A 19,290-nucleotide genomic window follows, 5' to 3' on the forward strand; every position below is an offset into this window, starting at 1 on the left:
AGGTTCCCTGGTCACCCAGTCTCTGCCCAGGACCCCCTGGACCTCATCAGGATCCAGAAACTAAAGGTTTCCTGCCCGGCACAGCAGGAAGCCTCTATAACTGTAACCAGTGCCCATTCAGATAGATTGGCAAACATGTGACTACTCCCCTGGTTCTGTGTATGTGTGAGTTGTGTGCCTGCCTGTCTCTGTTCATGTGTGTGTACATCAAATGTGCTCATATATGCTCGTGTGCACGTGTGTGTATGCGTGTGTGTATGTGTGTGTACACACTCATACACAAAGAGCATTACCAGGAAAGCATGGTCACTGCTGGGAGCACTCCATGGTCACTGTTTTTGAGGCTCACTGTGCCCTCTGTGAGTGGCTGGTCACAGCTGGACTGTGTGCTGAGCCTCCCGACTGCAAAGTCTAAGCCACAGCAGCTGAGACACCCCTCATGGGGCGCTTTCATTTTTCTCTACCTCTTCTTCATCATCTTCTCATTCAGCCTCCCAGGGGAGAGTGCTGAGCAGCTTCCAGGATACTTGGTGTAGGCTGACTCATTCACCCCTCACTGGAGCCCATCTGACAGCCAATGGTTTTAAGCGGGCAAGCCTGGCCACTTGGAACATCAAGGAATAAGGGCCCCCTTGCCATGGATGCTGGTGAGGTACATAAGGCCACCAGCCAGGCCAGTAGGATTGCCACCCTCTTCCACACCTGGAGTGAACCCACAACCAGGAGCCTAGAGTCCAGGGACCATCAGGTGCCATCAGGCAGGTGCTGGCCAGCAAGGATGCAACTAGTGGCCCAGGGTCCAAGGTACAGGAAGACCCTTGAATCAGTACAGGGACCAACCAACTTGCCCATGAAGGGAAGCCCAGCCCAGAGGCCATAATCTGGTCAGAGGTCATGCCAGCCAGGATGTACACAGGTATCCATGGGGCCACAGTATGGAATTCAGAGGCCCAGGCAGGCCGACAGTGATATAGACATGATAGCTCACCCTTGATCCACCCCTAATTGGTTCTAGACACTGTCAGAAGTGCTTTGCACCTCTGTAATATTCCTACTGGTGAAAGGAAGAGACTGGGGTACCTAGACGCTGGACATCCTCCCCAGGTCAGACAGATGGGAAGTGATCGAGTTAGGGTATGAGCTCAGACTGTCCACTCCACCATTCTGCATTTAGGGGATGAGGGTTGCATGTGCACCTGGGGGCTTCCGAGGGTTCAGCCCCTGCACTCTAGATTATGCACTTAGAGCTGTTGGTTCACTCTTGAACTTTTTGCTGCCAGGCAAAATTCCCCAGTGAACCACCTACCTGGTCTTTTATTGCTTCAGGTCCTGAGCATGATGGATGGAGGGATGGATGAAAATTAAGGCTCAGAGAGGCTGTGACTTGCTCTGGTTTACTCAGCAAGGTTGTTGGGAGAAGATCTGGGTACCCCCTTTCCCAGACCCAGGTTCTCAGTGCTATACCCACTGGTGTGGTTTAGAACCCTCTGGAGTCAGCTGCGTGAGAAAGCTTTGCTCCCTTGAGAAAGCAGTGGGTTCTCTTGCCTGGAAATGTTTCAGTCACGCTATGCATCCCTCTCCTTTCCCTGGGGCCTGGGTCCTACTGCAGAGCCACCCCTTGATGGGCTGGCACTAACGTGGTCCACCTCTCCGACTTGTTTGCAGAGCTCTGGAGTTCAGCAGTGGCAAGGATGAGATCTCCCTGTTGGTGGAGCAGGAGTTCCTGAGCCTCACCAAAGAGCACCTCGTCCTGGTCAAAGAGAGCTCGGGGAACATGGAGGTGCCTGGTGACTCTTCCAAGGGGACCAGAGAGCCAGCTCCCTGCACTTTTGTGCCTCTTCTGTCACCTTCTCCGGCGGAAGGCAGCAGTGAGTGCCCTGGAGCCTCCATCATTGCCGGTGACAAGCTTCTGGGGCAGAAGGTGGCCATGTCCGTTATCGGCAGCCGGAAGGACTGTGATTCTGCCACATCCACAGTCACGGGCATCCTGCGTGCTGCAAAGGTCAAGAGCACCAAAGGGACAGAGGACAGGGACCACAGTCTGGGTGCCTCCAACTCAGAGATCAGCAAGCTCCTGGCCCAGTTCCCGCTGAAATCCACTGAAATGTCTAAGACCCCCGACAACAAGATGGTGCTGGAGGAGACAAGGGTCATCAAGGACTTCCTACAGAACAGCATGTTCAGTGGCTCTAGCCCCAGGGAGCCCACGGGGCTGGGTCCGTTCCTGTGGCTGCCGCCCCTACCTCGTCCTGCACCCGCCAACAAGCTCCCTGAGCTCCCTGCTCAGAAGAACCAGCTTCCTGTGTTTGCCAAGATCTGCTCCAAGCCCGAGGCTGACCCCGCTGTGGAGAGGCACCACTTGTTGGGTGAGTGGGGCTGGAACAGGGCTAGAGAGTGGGCCTGCGAGGAGGAGGTCCTTCCCAGGAAGCCAATCAGGGCTGTGGTGTGCACATAAGGCATCTTTGTGCAAGGCAGGACAAAGCAGCCTCTCTGGTGGGCACAGCCCCCCAGGTGCAGGCTGTTCTCAGCTCCCACAGCCCTCCCACAGGCACTGGATGCCCATGTGCTGGGCACGGCCTGTGGAAGCAATCTCAGAGGCCCTAATTCCAGCAGGCTCTGAGAAGAGAGATAGGCACCGTGTAGTAACTGGCTCGATTTTAGAATCCACCAGGTGTCCAGAGTCCATTGAAGGAAATGTTTACCCCAGCTGGGGCCAGGGTAAACCACAGCACAGGGATTGTCAGATGACTAGGAGGAAAATTTGATTGGCAGCTAGGTTACCTGGCTTATAATGGAGGCACCTGCTCCAGCCACGAGGCCTGGTCCTCTCTCTCTGGGGCAAGGGGGTGAATGCATACATTATCCAGGTGCAGGTCAGGCTGTTGGCCTCAGAATTTGTTCCCTGGGACTCCAGAGACTTTAGAAAAGTACATTCCCCATCCCTTCATTAAGGAGTTTACATCCTTCCTAGGAAACTTGGCCACTCAGGTTTCTCCCACCTTACCCCAGGATTCTCCATGTTGTTCTGATCTAGCACTCAGATTGGATGGTTCCAGGAAGGCAGACTGATGGCAGTGGCCTTTGCCTATAGCCAGCAGTCACCAGGAGAGTAAAGCATACTCATTTCAATCAAAAGAACAATTACCTCCCAGGCTGTGAGCATGGATGGATGATTGAGAGATGCCCGATCAGGAGGGCCCAAATCCATCGCTCTGAAAAACCAGGAACAAGGGCACCCTAGAGAACACTCTGTGACCTGAAGCATTGTGAGAAGGTCAAGGAATCTGAGCTGTAGATAGCAAGCTGTACTCTGGGTCCTGGGCAGCCCTCTAGGAACCAGAGGCTTTGACACCAAGGGTGTGGGTGTGAGAGGGTTGAGCCTTGCCCAGAGGGAGGGGACCCTCCTTCCACTTCTTCTCTGGGAGGGTTGCAGGGATACCTCCCTGTCAGATGGAACTGCTGGGTTGGAGGTAGTTCTGTCTCCCCCCACCCCACCCCTCAGCATTGTTGTGTGCCTGTGTATACAAAAGTGTGGGCAGAGGTATGCCAAAAGGAACTTTCATGTGTGTTTATTTGTTAGAGAAAATGCAGGAGTGGTGCATCTGAGTGTGTCTGCGTGTACATTTGTGCATGCATCCACTGTGTGTGTAATTGTGTTCGTGTTAGTGAGTCAAGGAACTCTAGGCAGGAGTGCATGTGTGTCTGTATACTGGGACCTTGGAAGAGGAAGCTTTGTAGATGCTTAAGGCAATCGTAGGTGTGTATATGAGGCTGCAGGTGCGTAGGCCTCTGGGGAAAGGGCTATTATTGGTGGGTACTGTTATTTCAGCACACTGGCTGGGGACTAAACTCGGCAACTAGAGAAACTCTTGGAAGAGACTCTAGGGTGTGTTTTGCTAAAAATGTCATTTTCTTCTAAATTGGCTCAGGCAAGAGCAGCTCTTTCCTTTGCTGGGATGGTGCTAGGAGGGCAGGCCCTGTCCCGTTCAGACTCAGTCCCCAAGTCATTGGGCCAGGGGGTCCAAGAGCTGGTGGGATCAGGTCCACTCTCAACAGGTAACACTGGGGCACAGGTCTTCTGTGCTGCTACCAGAGAAATCCCAGGTGCCTGCCATGGGCTAGAGCAGTGCACAGCCATCCGACAGGCAGCCAGGTTTCCTAGCCAAGCTCTGTGGAGGCCTTCAAAGACCTCCAGGCTGGGGCAGCAGTGAAGGTGACTGGGAAGGCAAAACTCTCTTGTCTGCTTCAACCAGAATGATGACTTTAAAACACCCTGCCAAGTTTGGCACGGTGATATGCGCCCTTATTCCTGCCTACTCAGGAGGCTAAGGAGGAAGAATCTCTTGAGCCTAGGAGTTCAGGGCTGCAGTGAGCTATGGCCATGCCACTGTACTCCAGCCTGGGTAACAGAGAGAGACCTTGTCTCTAAATAAGTAAATAAATCTTCTGCTTAAAATAAACAAACATACAAATACACACACACACACATATACACATACACACATATACTTTTCCTCCCATACTTAATTTTGTTTGGAGAAAGAGTTCCACTGTTAGAAAAGAAATATGATGCAGACCACTGCTGTGAAGAATCCCACAGTGGTCCTGGCAGTGTCTTTGCATTGGAGAAATAAATGCTCAGTCTCTTTGGAGAGATACCTGGGTCTGGCACCAATCCTGTTCTTGTTCCACACTCCAGCCACACCCACCTACTCACGCAGTCTCTTTAATGCTTCCAGGCCGCTGCCCACAGGTACCCATGTCTGCCGTGCCTCCTCCTCAATACCCCTGGATATAAGGTGCTGCTGAAACCCTACTTCCTTCTGGGAAGGAAGGCCCTCTCAGATGGAAGCAGTCTTAGCCACCCTCTTCTTCCATTTCATCCCTGTGTCACCTCATAGTGTCCATCTGCTTTGTCCTGGAGCTATTTCTGGGCACGTCTCTCTCTTCTTCCTTGTTGTGGGCTCCTGCAGGGCAGAGTCTGGCTCTGACTCATAACTGTGTCCCCAGCGCTCAGGTCAGGGCTTGGCACTGACAAATGAGCTGAATCACCTGTGAGCAACAAAACAGAAGTAGAGTCCAGCATGAGGGGCCAAAATGCATTGCTCACTGAAGGCAGGAACTGTGTCCAAATCATCCTTGTATCCTCAGCCTGGCACTATGGGTGGTTGGAAGGAAGGAATGACCGAAAGAAGAAAAGGAGGGAGAGAGGGAGGGAGGGAGGGAGGGAAAGAAGGAAGGAAGGAAGGGGAGAAAAGAAAGGTAATTGGAAGAAAGGAATGATATAAGGAAGAAGGAATGGGTAGATGGATGGAGGGAAGATAAAGATGGGTGGACAGGTGGATGGATGGATGGATGAGTGAACAGATGGAGGCGTGAGATGGGAAGATCAGAATGAGCAGTGGTTAGGAAAGGCTTCGGAGAGATACTGAAGTTGTATTTGACTGAGAGAGGGTCTCCCAGAGTGGTCTGAGCCTCAGATGTGTGGTACAGAGAATTTATCATGTAGTCCACAAGAAGGTGCTCCTCACATCCAGAACTTGGCCTTCCAGAGGCATTGACTCAATTTTCCTCCTGCTGTAGAACGGAACCTTGGCACCAAAGAGCCGATCAAGGGTCGAGAGAACTTCCTTCTCAGTCAGTGGCCCCAGAGCCGGAAGGACACTTGTGGTGAGGAAGGTTGTAGCCACCCTGTGGGCACCATGGCCCTGCCAGCCAAGAAGCCTGCATGTCCAGCCGAGAAGAACCTACTCTGTGAGTTCCTCGGGACCACCAAGAACCCAAGCGGGCAGCTGAAGCTTCGCAGTAAAGTGGAAGCGGATGGACTGGAGCTGAAATGTAAGCCAACCCTACCCAAGAAGGAACTGCAGAGGAAGGGATTCCAGAAACCCTCATAGGTCCCAGGGGTGGCTCTGTCACCAAATGGCTGCTTATTTATGGGCAAGTCACTGCCTTTCTAGAAGTGTCCAGTTTCTAAGCCCATAAAATGGGGAAAATGACTTTCTCCTTATATCCTTATGAGGAATATAATTGCTAGAGAAATGGAGTTGGCTTTTGGGATCACATAGGCCTTATTAATAGCCACATTTGAATACAGCCCTGACCCAGCATAATCATACCCTCTCAAATTGCCCAAGTCAAAAAAAATCAAATTTTAGATTATTTCTACTTTGAGATTATCTATGTCCTTTTTTTCTCTTTCTTGACCCCTGTTTTAGTCAAATCTCCTTTTCCCCAAAAAAAGATGCCAATAGGGGGAACCTGAGGGCCCATTTCTGATTCTATAAGCTTGCAGGACATCTTGTGGAAGGGAAGAATCCAGGATTCATATCCTGAAACAACTCAACCTAACTTCATTCATTTAGACTAATTCTTAGATGCTCCATGCTGAATTACTTAATGTTTTGAAATACTAAAAAAATTATTCCTATATAGATACAACCAACCTGTGAAAGCTTCTCAGTATTGCCAAGTACATGTCTTTAGGGAGGGACACCTTTAATCTGATAAGAATGAATTCCAATGGCATAGCAATGGTTCATATAAAGCTGTATTTTTCTAAAGCACTTGAAAAAATTTCATTTTGTCATAGATGAAATATAGCCCTAGCAACCTGGTTTTTTTGTATCCCTTTACTAAACTGACTCCTTTACTCGTGAATGATGGAAACAGAAGCTCCAAGCCAGACCATGCTGGGATTTTCACCCCTTCCAAATTGGCAAGGTGTGAACTAATTATGTTTTCCTGTGGTTGGAAATTCACCAGAACTTTGAAGAGCCCTCTTGGAGCTTAAAGGACCTGACCTGGAAGAATGTGAATTCCTGGGACAGTCATGGTGCTGAAGGCATCCTGGCCTCCCCCTGTCTCTGTCACTGAATCACTTTCCCTTTCCCTTGACTTACAGTTAACCCACCCGTGATGACTGCTGACAAGACCAACTTCAAGAGCACGGGGAATACTTTCACCCCACACTTTGCCACAGCCTTGACCTCAGCAACCCTGAACCAGCCATTCTGGCTGAACATGAGCTATCCACCCCCGCCGGTGTTCACAAATCATTCCACCTTTCCTCAGTATCAGGTGAGTGAATGGCCCTGGCTCTCCTGTAGTTGACTAGCCATGAGGGTTCTCCCTATGGAAGAGGTATGGCTTGCAGGGGTTCTGTTTCACAAAGAGCCTTTAGATGCTCTCGAATGCCTTCCCTACACTCAAGAGGCTTTGTTGGGACTACAGGAGGCCATTATCAAGTGTCAGCTTGCCAGTTATTTTTTCATTGTGGCCATATCAGACTTATCATTTGGTCCATACACACACACACACACACACACACACACACACACACACACACACACACCCTACATGAGGTCTGACAAGTTCACGAACTCATCCTAGAAAAAGTGCTACATACCTCATTGCTGAATATCACTGTGATCACCAGCATCTAGTGCACCCATCAAAGCAATTTTGGAACGCTTTTTCTGGAATAGCTGTCAGAGCTGTCATCGCATTACCCATGATGTACTGAATGTCATCAAAATGTCTTCCTTTCAATATTTCCTTTATCTTCAGGCAAAGAAAAAAGTCATTGGGGGGCCAAATCAGGTGAGTAGGGAGGGTGTTCCAATATAGTTTTTTGTTTACTGGCTAAAAACTCCCTCAAAGACTGTGCTGTGTAAGCTGGTGCATTGTGATACAAGAGCTTCTTCAGGATCATTTTTATACACACCTTTCTCATGTCAAGATTTTCAGTTAAGTTTTTCTTGTTCCTCTATCAGTGTTTGTTTGATCTGCTATGCTTCTCACAGTCAGCTGATGATTTTGATGCACAATTCTACAAATGTTTGCAAAGTTTTAATCAGTTCTGCTGGCTACTGGCCTTCCTGATTTCTCTTCATCAGTGATACTTTCTCTCCCCTCAGAAAAATATTTAATCCATTTGCACACTACCATTTTCTTCATGACATTATTCTCATAAACTTGGACTAACATGTCCCTGATTTCATTTCCACTCTTGCCAAGTTTAACAAGAAATTTACTGTTTGTTTGTTGCTCTCATTCAAGTTCCAACATTCTCACAATGACACACAAAAACATGTAACAACAACAATGAACACCACTCAGCAAGACGCCATCACATGTTGACACAAAGATAGCTGTGAGACACTGATATACCAAGGTCTGAAACCTTACTGGGACGTTTGTACGGTGCTGCCAACATAAGCGCACAGTGGCAAGTTTGAGAACTTAAATCCAGAGCTGCTTTGTTTGTTATGGCTGGTTAAATGCGTGGGCTCCCAGGATACGTGGATGGCTTGTTTCCCACCTGCTTCCTATGACTTCCTTTAATGGTGGATGATGTGCATTCTAGATTACTTGGGACAGTCCCAGCTGAGGTCTTTTGTCCCAGAATAATATTAATGACACCACTTTTTACGCTCAAGTGTCCTGGTTTGGATGACAAATTTCAGTTGGCCCTCTGTGTCCACAAGTTCCACATCTGCAGATTTAATCAACTGCAAATGGAAAATATTTGAAAAATAAAAAATAAAAAATAGCAACACAGTGATAAAAATACAAATAAAAAACAATATAGTATAACAACTATTTACATAACATTTATATTATATTAGGTATTGTAAGTAGTCTAGAGATTATTTAAAGCATATGGGAGGAAGTGTGTAAGTTATATGCAACTACTGCACCATTTTATGCCAGGGACGTGGATTTTGCTATGGGGTGGGGGAGGTGGCAAGGGGCAGATGGTCCTGGAACCAATCCTTTGAGGATACCAAGGCTTGGCATACTTTCTTGGTCATGGGTTCACAGCTAGAAGGGAAAATCAGTGATCAGACATAAAGGTATGGTGAAGCACTTGTATTGTAGCAGGGCTGGAAACTTTACTCACAGAACTTATTTATGCAGGGAAAATGTAGTTTCTCTATTTTGTTGATTTAACTTAATATCCCTTAAGAGCTGCTGCCCACTGGGTAGAAGGAAGGAAAAATTAAATAAATGTCCACTCTGGTTTAAACTTTAGTCCAATCCAATAACTTAAATAGTCCCTTTAGGTAGCACTCAGTTTTTTTCAGGGAAGATGCTCAGCACCAAGATTTCTCAGTCTTCTGTTCCCCTCCCTGGCTCCTCTCCAGAATTGCATGTAGTTGTACTGGGAAGGGAAAGTCTTGTGCATCCAGGACCTTGGCAATCTGCTGCCCCAGCCTGGCCGGAAAAGCCTAGAGGGAGGAAGTAGAAAAGGAAGTGTCTCCGGCAAGGAGCTTGTCCTGCCTCTCTGCACCATACACTCTCTCCAGCCCTTGGGGCCCAATGTCATTTCCTCCTTTACAACACAGTAGCAAGCCTTATGGCATAAATGTCCTGAGGGGAAGGGGCAATCCTCTCTACTCCATATAAAGACTCTCTCTGAGCTGGTCCACCAGGCTTGGCTCCTGAGTCTTAAAGGAATTTGGCAAAGCCTCTCTCTGTGTAGTTTTCAAACCTTTTCTTTGTTTGCTAAAGAGACTAAGTACCCTTTCCCTTCCCAGAGACAGAAAGTTCATGTGGATGCCCCACCATTGAGGTGAGAGGTTGTGATGAAAGGTGATATAACGGGAAATTAAAGTGGATCAGTTTCATATTAGTACCATGTATCCTTACACAGTTCTTGAGAGAAATGTCCTGTCCATAGATTCTCTGACTCCTTCACTGATATGCTTCTACCTTTGCATTTTTGTGTTTGCTTATTCACTATTCATTTATTCACCTACTCACTGATTTACTCATTTTATTTATTTATTTACTCATTCATTTAAGTGATATGAAAAACCCTTGTTCCATGCCTACTATAAGCTGAGCACTGTGCTAGGTGGGAGATTCAAAGATGACTAAAAGTGGCTGTGGTGGCTCACGCCTGTAGTACCAGTTACTTCGGAGGCTGAGGTAGGAGGATCACTTGAGCTGAGTTCAAGTCCAGCCTGAGTAGCATACTGAGACCGTGTCTATAATTTTTTTTTTTTTTAAAAGAGAGATAACAAAGAAGTTTGGATTCTAATACAGGTTTAGAATAAACCAGTCATGTGCACCACCCCCTCTAAAGGAGAAACAATTTCATAATTTTATTAAGTGTAAACTGATTCACTCTGAAATGCATTCACAGAGCTCACCATGTAAAGCTAATTTGCCATGGTTTGCTTTATTAAGTGGGGATAGCATTTCTTTCCTATGTTAATTTCTTCTAACTTTTTTGGAGTGGATGAGATTTGGACCTATCGTTTTCAGAGCATGAAGCTCCTCTGTCCTTAGAGATGCTTGTGTTTGCATCCTTGGGCTGACTATGAGGTTCTTGGGCTTCTGAGAAGTGATGGAAGGACCCTGACTGGTAGGGCCCGCTGGGTTCTATGAGGTGGGTTAGACACCAAATGGGCCCATCTCTGAAGTCGGCTGTGGAAAGCATTGACCCTTCCAGGTGATGAGGGAGGACAGGTATAGCTTACCTTTCCCTCATGATCTCACAATGCCATTCAGCTTCAAGATGCTGGTCAAGGGGCTGGTGGTCATAGAAAGAAGGCAGGTTTTGAAATCTGTAGACTTGGGATTAAAGGTTCTGCTGCTTCCAAGTTGAGCCTCAGGCAGGTTAGTTAACTGCCCTGAGCTCTGGTTTCCTGTTTGTGAAATGGGTTCATAATCATTACAGTAACATCAGCAGCAGATAGTGATACCATTGCAAGGATTAATTGAGTCCAAGGATGGGAAAGGACTCTGTAAAATTTAAACTATGATACAGATGTTGGCTTTTATTAATATTCAGTCCCAATCTTCCAAGGAAATGGGGTCAGGGAGCTCTGCAGACCTTGAGGGGACAGAGAGGAGAAATGGGGAACAGTCTATCCTAGTCCCTTCCCTGCTTAGCATTAAGAATAAAGATGAGGTCCCAAATCCAATTTACTCAGAACTCTGTGGTGGAGGGGCTTGGAGATGGGGAAGACAAAGTCCCCGATGCCGAGGAGGCTCTGGGCTGCTTGGCATAAAGGAATTTTGCTCCCAATTAAGGAGGGAAGGTACATGGGAGGAGGCCACGGCCTTGAGCAAAGGAGAGTGAATGCTTATTTACCCTTGCTTGTGATATTACAAAATTGCAACTCTAACAACAAGAGGTGTCCTTAATGTCATACAGGGTCGCATGTGCTAATGAATGTGGCACTATCTCCCGAAAATCCATCCCAGGGCTGAGAGGGGTGGGCAGCTATTTGTTTTCTGCAGTTCCTAGCACAGGCAGGTATGGGATGATGGAGCTTGTCATTCTTAGGCCTGGGAAGTTGACTGTGGAAAGCAGAGTTAAGTGCTAATGGGATTGAGAGGAGGGGTTGAAACAGAAGAGGGACACTTAGCCACCTTCCTGGTGGCCTTGGAGCTTGCTGAGTGCTGGGAACAGGCAAAGCAGCCCTGTCAGTCTGACTTCCCTGTACAGGGGCCAGGCTGGGATTCTAGGGAGAAGAGCAACTGCCTGGGCTGCAGGACTTGGAGTAAAGGGGAGCAGGGGAACTGGTTTCAGGTGCAGGGGTTGGTGGAGGTGGGAGGGCCTTGGGCACAGAAATGCCTCGAGTGTCCCACACATGGGAGCAGAGAGGAAGGACAGGCTCTGAGAGGATGTGCACCCCTAGGGACCTGGAGGGAGGAGCACAAGGAGGCCTGGGAGACTTCCCCACAAACTCTTATCAGAGATTTCATGCACTGCAAGGAAATCATCAGTGGTGTAGTACCAGCTGCCACGCTTTGATCATTGGCACAAGCTGAGCCCAGAAAGAGGGAACGTCTCAGGGTGCAGGATTCTCCGAGAAGATGTCCAGGGTTGAGAGATGCTTTGGACTTTGGCCTGCATCTTAAGGGGTAACTCTGAACTAGCAGACAGGTAGAGGTTCAGTCTGAGACTGGAGGGACATGGGAGGACCCCATCCACAGCAGCAGTTCTGCTACATCTGTGTGTGTGTGTGTGTGTGTGTGTGTGTGTGTGTGTGTGTGTGTGTATACACATGGACACCTTAAGGCCACCCCACACAGAGTTGTGGATACCCATCTGGCTGAGCTACCAGGGGGCATTTTCAAGGGAGGGGCCAGTGAGAGATGACAAACACAGCTAACACTGAGGCCTTACTATGTGCTGGATAGTATTCTAAGAAGATGCATTAACTCATTTATCCCCACACTAACCCCCCTGTAAGCTACAGACACAGACATATGCATGGGCACATATACACACAGCAGCAGAAACCCAAACTAACACACCTGGGCTCACAGTTGTGTATTTGTACACATATACACAAAGCTTCTGAGATAGAAATGCAAACACACATGCAGGTGTAATGTAATCAACATGGGTGCATACCAACACACACACACAGAGAGAGAGAGAGAGAGAGAGGGAGAGAGGCAGAGAGAGAGAGAGAGAGAGAGAGAGAGAGAGAGAGTTCTGGACACCCTGTGTCTTAGGAATGGGATTTGGGGAAAACGAGATGCAGAGTGATGAAGTGACTTACCCAAGGTCACATAGCTGCCATGGGGATTCAAGAGGCAGTCAGGCTTCTGAAGCTCTTGTCTAACACACTCAGCAGAAAGGCTATGAAGCCTGCTGAACAAGGGCTTCCACGTGGTGTGAATTGTGCTTACCCCACCTGAATCCAGCTGGCCTCAGGCAGCCTGTGGGTCTGGCCAGCTGCTTGATGGCTGAACTTAGCCCTATCTGGAGATCCAGGAGGGTGAGCTGAGCAGCTGCTGCTCTCTGGTGGGGAGCCCTCTGCTGGACCACACTGAGCCTCTCCCTTTCTCCCCAGGGCTTGTACCCACAGCAGGCAGCGAGGATGCCCTATCAGCAGGCTCTGCACCCCCAGCTGGGTTGTTACTCCCAACAGGTGAGTAGAAAATCTTCCTTCCTCTGTCCCAGCTCCATGAAGGCTGTTGGGTAAGAGGAGGCATCTACTTCCTCGCCCTTATCTGACTGGTCACCAGCCATACTTTTGGGTCCATCATTGGCTCTAGACACACATACCAACATGCACGGGGAAAACACAAACCAGTGTCCCTCTGTGGAAATAGCTGGCACTTAACAGAGCCCTTTCTCTGTGCCAGATCCTTCTCTAAGGGCTGCACCTGTACTGATTTCATCTTCATAACCCCCTATGGGATAGGTTATAGATGAAGAGACTGAGGCACAGAGAGATTAAGAAACTTGCCCAAGATTATGACGTTAACGTGCAAGTTAGGTTTTGCTGTGTCAACCAATAGCCTCAATGCCTCAGGGACTTCCAACAAAGAATACTGATTTCTCACTCATGAGTCTATGGGCTGGCAGAGCTAAGCTGTGGATCAGGTAGGTTCTGGTGTGTTCCATGTGTCTCTTCGTGGCCTGGGCTGAAGATATAGTAGCTGTTGCTCCTCCCGTGGTAGATGACAAGAGTACTAGAGGGCAAACAGAAACGTGTGGTGCCTCTGAAAGCCTCAGCTCAGAACCAGGCCATGGTAACTTCCACCCGCTTTCAATTGGCCAAGGCAAGTCACGTGGCTTTGCCCAGCCTCAGTGGAGATGAGGAGTCATATTCCTTCCATGTAGGGTTGCCAGTTAAAATATAGGACACCTAGTTAAATTTGAATTTCCGATGAACAAAAAATAAATTTTTAGTATAAGTATATCCCAAACATTGCATTTGTTGTTTATCCAACATTTGAATGCAGCTGGTATCCTGTCTTTTTGTTTTTGTTTTTGTGGGATTTTTTTGAGTTGGAGTCTCACTCTGTCACCCAGGCTGGAGTGCAGTGGCATGCTCTGGCCACTTCAGCCTCTACCTGCTGGGCTCAGGCTATCCTTCCACCTCGGCCTTCAAGTAGCTAGAACTATAGGCGTGTGTTACCACACCTGGCTAATTTTTGATTTATTGTAGAGATGAGGTCTCATATTCTTTCCATGTAGAGTTGCCCAGGCTGGTCTCAAACCCCAGGGCTCAGGCAATCCTCTCGCCTCTGCCTCCCAAAGTGCTAGGATTATAGGCTTGAGCCGCCGTGACTGGCAGTCTGTATTTTTATTTGCTAAATCAACCAACACTACTTCCATGGGTAGGTTAGGATGAATATCTGCGTGAATAACACAATCCAGGAATTTAGCTATGGCCTCGGGCAGCCATACTTTCACCACCTCCCATACACAGATGCTCAAAAGTATTTATCAAAATAAAGCAGTAGAGACAGAAATGCGAATGCACATACCACACTCAGAGGCAGATAGAAATACAGGTCCAGGTATACACGTTGCCACCAAGCTGTGGGAGCCCACGTGCAGGCACACACACACAAATGAGCATAGAAGCACGTTGAGGGCCCGGGATCTTGAGTCTTGGAGCAGGGATGGAAGCCCTGCCACATCCCAGGCTGACCTTGCCCGCTCCACCTAAGGTGGGCAGACTCCCCCACACTCCAACTCACAGGTTTCTCTACCTTCTCTCTCTCTCTCTCTCCCCAGGGAGCCCCACCCTTTCTCTGATGACCTGAAATATGTCAGAACGTTCCAGAGGCTAGGAAATGGCCCATAGATGTAGGCAGCTTTGCATCCTAGACCAGGACTCTTTTTTTTTTAACAGTAGGAAGTAACCCTTTGCATTGTGAGACGAAGTAGGCATGAGAGACAGTCTGGGTCACAGATCTTTAGTCACATCACTGTCCACAGGGGTACCATCCACCTGGCTCTAAAGAGAATCTTTTTAGACAATTACATGTGTGTGCATGCATGCGCATGCTGATGTATTTGATGAAAGTAATATTAAAAACATGGTAAAAAAATTTAAAAACCTGGAGGCAATCACTGTTTACTGGTTTCTTGCATATCCTTCCAGCAACATCTATTTATATAAACATTTTTATACAAATGTGCATTCTGGGCACACTGTTCTATGCTTTTGTCAGTGAGGAGTATATTTGGAGATGGCACCAGAGCAGGATACAAAGCTCTATTTTATGGTTTTGAGCAGTTACATGGAATCAGGGGCACATTTGGAACAATGTTGCCTGAGCTCTAGGACCTGCCTCTTCCATTTCCACCCTTTAAATAGCCAGGCACTTCCTCCCACATGAAGGCCAGGGATATTTTCTGCCACACAGTCCCCCAGGGGTCTGTCCTGGTAGGTACTCTTGGCGTGTTCTGACCTTCAGTTTGCCATCTTGGGGTTCGATGCCCCTGTCCAGCGTCACCAGGCCTTACATCTCCACTGGGAGGACAATGGGAGAGGGCATAGCAGAGATGCCGGTGCAGGGGTCTGGCTCTGGGCTCACCCTGCTGGTTTTCTGACACCGGAAACACTTAAGTCACTTAATTTCTCTGAGCCTCAGGTTCCTCATCTCCAAAATGGAGATAATGTTCTACCTCACAAAACTTTTGGGAGTTTTAATGAGAGAATCCATATGAAGGGCCGGGCACACCCCAACCACTCAATGAGTGCTAACCTTTGTGGATTTTTTATTAAGTAAGGGCATGCAGGGTGAGAGAGATATCCAATCCCTGAACACTCTTACTCTATTCTCACTATTAAAGTGAACATCCAGAGGCTTCTCCTGTTTTCACCGAAACTCTCCTCAGCACACAAGAGTATAGATGTCCGCTCCAGAAGAGAAAGGGTTTTCTGATGCTTGAAGCTGTCAATCACGGAATTCAGAGCCCATAATGTAATGAGCTCCCCATCATTTTAGGTATTCAAGCAGGCATTCAGTGGCTCTTCTTTCCACCCGACTTCCTTCTTTTTCCCCTCTTCCCTTTCCTCTCTCTTTTTCTTATATCTTTTCATTGAACTTATGTCTCTTAAGCAGCTCCTGTGTGCTGAGCACTGTGTTAGGACTGGGGAGATCCCTGCCTGCCAGGGGCAAGATGGCGGGAACCTCAGGTCTTAGAGTTTGTTCCAAGTCTCAGAAATCCCACGAATTCCTATATTTCCTCAGGATTCGAGCTGAGCCCCACGGTCTTTTCGCTGTTCTTCTTCCTAGACTCACACTGTCCACTACGGTAGCCACTAGCCATGTGCAGCTATTTAAGTTTACAGTAAAGTTACGTAAAACTCCTTCACACTATAATTCCTCCTTCATACTGCACAGACACACGCACACACTCCAAGTGCTCAACTTCCATGAGTGGTACAGGTGTCGGGCCTTGCTGCTATCGCGGAAATTTCCACTGGGCAGGGCTGTCTTGGACTTGGAATCTGTTGAGATCCTGAGATAGAAGCCAGAGCTGTATAAGTCAAAACAGCTTTTTGGGGGGTAATAAAAGCCTTACAAATAAATAAGGGGCTTTAGCGATGGTTATTAACATCCCTCAAAAAGGGAAAGCTGGGGAGAAAGAGAAGAGAGTGAAAATAACATTTGCTATTTATTATATGCCTGTCTTTGTCTTTTTACTTATACCAACTGACTTGGTCCCCACACAATGTAGGTAGTATCTGCCCATTTTGCCAAAGAGGAAACTGAGGCTCAAATAAATTAAGTAACTTTCCAGCCTCACTCCCTTCCAACATGCTGGTTTCTACATACCTCATAGTGACTAAAGGACACGGAAGCTGAAGGGTGGCAGCTGGGATTAGGATTAGGGCTGGGGAATGGTGACGTTGCTCCTCCCTCTTCTCTAACCTACAGGTGACACCGTACAACCCACAGCAAATGGGGCAGCAGATTTTTCACTCTTCCTACACCCCCCTGCTGAGCTACATACCCTTTGTCCAACCCAACTATTCCTACCCACAGAGGACACCTCCAAAGTTGCCTGCCAACCCCCGAGACCCTCCCACCATGGCAGGAGATGGGCCGCAGTTCCTCTTCCCCCAGGCCTATGGGTGAGTCTTTAACCCACCCTGGAAGCCCGACAGTATCCAGAAAGCCGCTGGGGAATAGAGTGGTGAGAGGGGTAGGCTTACCCGTGCTTTCTTGGTATGTACGTCCCATGGCTGTGGGAGGGATGGGCCATGTGTCTGTGGCCAGTGGCCGTGTGGGTCCTGGTGGGACCTTGTATGAATGTGAGCAGGGTCTGAGGTCTGGTGGGCCCCTTTTCTTGGTCTATTTCAAGGCTGGTTGCAGAAATGCAACTATACAGTCCCTAGCAGGTGAATACCTGAATCCACAGGCAGGGGCAGGTGTTGGGGGTGGTGCATTTGCCTTGATTGACCCAGGTGCTTGGTTTACAACAGGACATGGCCATGTGCCTCTTAGAGCTCTCTTTCCCACTGGTTGTACCCTGAGCTCCTGGCCAGGCTCATCTTCTGAACATCCCATGGACTTGGTGACAGGCTCCACTGAAGGACCTTCAATGGCTTATCAGGGCTGCTCATACTTGTCCACCAAGTACTCGAAACCACAGAGGCGAGGAGATTCTATTTCCTGGAGTGGTCTTAAGGGCTTAGCAGCAAAAAACCAAGACAAACTCAATTTCTACTCAAGTTCTGCATGCTGCTGAACAATAAATTTGTGTTTGTCTTACTATAACAAATAACTGTTCATTCCCACTCACCAAACCTTCAACTAATGGGCGCTACAAGCAGCAGGTGGTGATGGTTGGTTCCTGTGAATCCCAGTCTTCCAGACACACCCCTGGGGAATGGATGCCCCATTTTGAGAAACTCAGTTTTTAGGATTATGGCCAAAATCCCCAACCTGACATTGATTTTCATCCTCCTGCTCCCCATCACAGACTGTCACTGTGTGCCAACTGCATGTCTCCAAACTCTCATCCTTTCAATCAGCGGCTTCCCCAAATATCTTGTTAACAGGGATAAGTGCTAGAAAGTGGTTTCTGTAGTTAGATCTGTCTGGGAAAAGCTGTGAGAAACAAAGATAAACAGATTTCTTAACTGTTGGAATTCTCAGATCATTTAATTTCCTAGGGTGCATGGAGAATGTTCGAGAAGGTGGTCGATAGTGTTATTTGAACATGAAGTCCACACCCTTAAAAAAATTCTTTTTCCTTCCCCTCCCTTCCCTGCCCCTCCCCTTCTTTGCCTCTCCCCTCTCTTCCCCTCCCCTCACCTCCCTCCCTCTTCTCTTCTCCCCCCCTTCCTTTGTCTTGTAGAGCATATCATGGTGTGTTCCACCCACCCTAGGCACCCTCAGAAGAGCTGTGTTAACTCATGTAGTTTATTTGAATTTAGTCCTCGGGGGACCTGTAGATGAATAGGGCAGGCTTCCTCCCTTCAGATAGCAGGAAGCAGATGAGATATGGGCACAACAATGTTAGCACCCTGGCAAAGTGAAGACCATCAAAATGTCTTGGGGACAGAAGTAGGATCTCTACAGGGTGGGAGGCTCCAGGGAGCAGCACTGGGAGCAGAACATTCCAGCCCTGGGAGCAAGGCCTCAGATGAAAGGTGCACAGGAAGCTGGAGGCCTGGGAGATAAAGGTATCTGGCTGAAGTATTAGGTTTGTCCCTGAAAAAAGGTAGAAAATAGGATTGGAAAAGGGAGGTTGGGATTGAATTATGAAAGACTTTTGACTGCCAGGCCTGGGGATCCAGTGACGATTTGTGCACCTCAGAGTAAACTGATGTACTGGAGGTGGGGAGAACCTGGAGGCAAAAAAAAAAAAATGCTGGGCGGAGGTGACTATGGGGGTCTGTAGGAGAGGTTATCACCACCTGGAGATGAGATTGGGGATGTAGACAGATACCTGCTGGCAGTCCAACTTCCCACATTCCATGCTGTAACTCTGGGCTCAGGGAAAGAGACTGGCTATCCTTGGGAGGGAGGGCATCCTGAGTCAGCACTGGGAAGCGCTGATTGGGAGATGTGAGAGCAGAGGGTTGAGACCTGGTCTCTGCATGACTGCAGAGAAGCAAGGGAGGGGAGGGAGTAGGCGGGAGACTGAAGGAGGAGCAGTCTGAGAACTAGGTGACAGCCTGGAGAGAGCCCAAGACAATGGCGGCAAAGGAGAGTGACTGACAGGGAGAAGCAACCATGAGCGGGCAGAATGGCACCCAGAGAGACCGGAAAGACCAGGACAATGAGGTCAGAAAAGTGATGCAAAAGGTGCAGGCTAGTGTCTGAAGAGGATGATTTGATCACTCAAAAAATACCAAGTGAACACCATGTATATGCCTGGCTCTGTTGTAGGCACTGGGGATTCTGGAGTGAACAAGACAATGTGTTTCCTTCTCTCAAGGAGATTTTCTTTTAGGGGGAGAAATAGATAGGAGATAAGCAAGTGTACAAGCTCAGGTGCTCAGAATAAGGGGGGAGAATCAAGGGAGGTCTTGCAAGCCAAAATCTCAATGAAGACAG

The 19,290-nt window shown here is 48.2% G+C and overlaps 1 protein-coding gene across 1 annotated transcript in view; it reads left to right on the forward strand.

Moving 5' to 3' along the window:
- CUNH1orf94 (chromosome unknown C1orf94 homolog) overlaps positions 1–19,290 on the forward strand; it is a 37,609-nt gene that overhangs the window by 15,557 nt on the left and 2,762 nt on the right. The window contains 5 exon segments of the mRNA XM_008057714.2: positions 1,666–2,366; positions 5,584–5,838; positions 6,905–7,080; positions 12,825–12,902; positions 16,660–16,856. Of these exon segments, the coding sequence (XP_008055905.2) occupies positions 1,666–2,366; positions 5,584–5,838; positions 6,905–7,080; positions 12,825–12,902; positions 16,660–16,856 (1,407 nt within the window).

Source organism: Carlito syrichta, unplaced genomic scaffold, assembly GCF_000164805.1.
Source record: "Carlito syrichta isolate Samal-C Ts95f unplaced genomic scaffold, Tarsius_syrichta-2.0.1 Scaffold87996, whole genome shotgun sequence".
Taxonomy (NCBI): domain Eukaryota; kingdom Metazoa; phylum Chordata; class Mammalia; order Primates; family Tarsiidae; genus Carlito; species Carlito syrichta.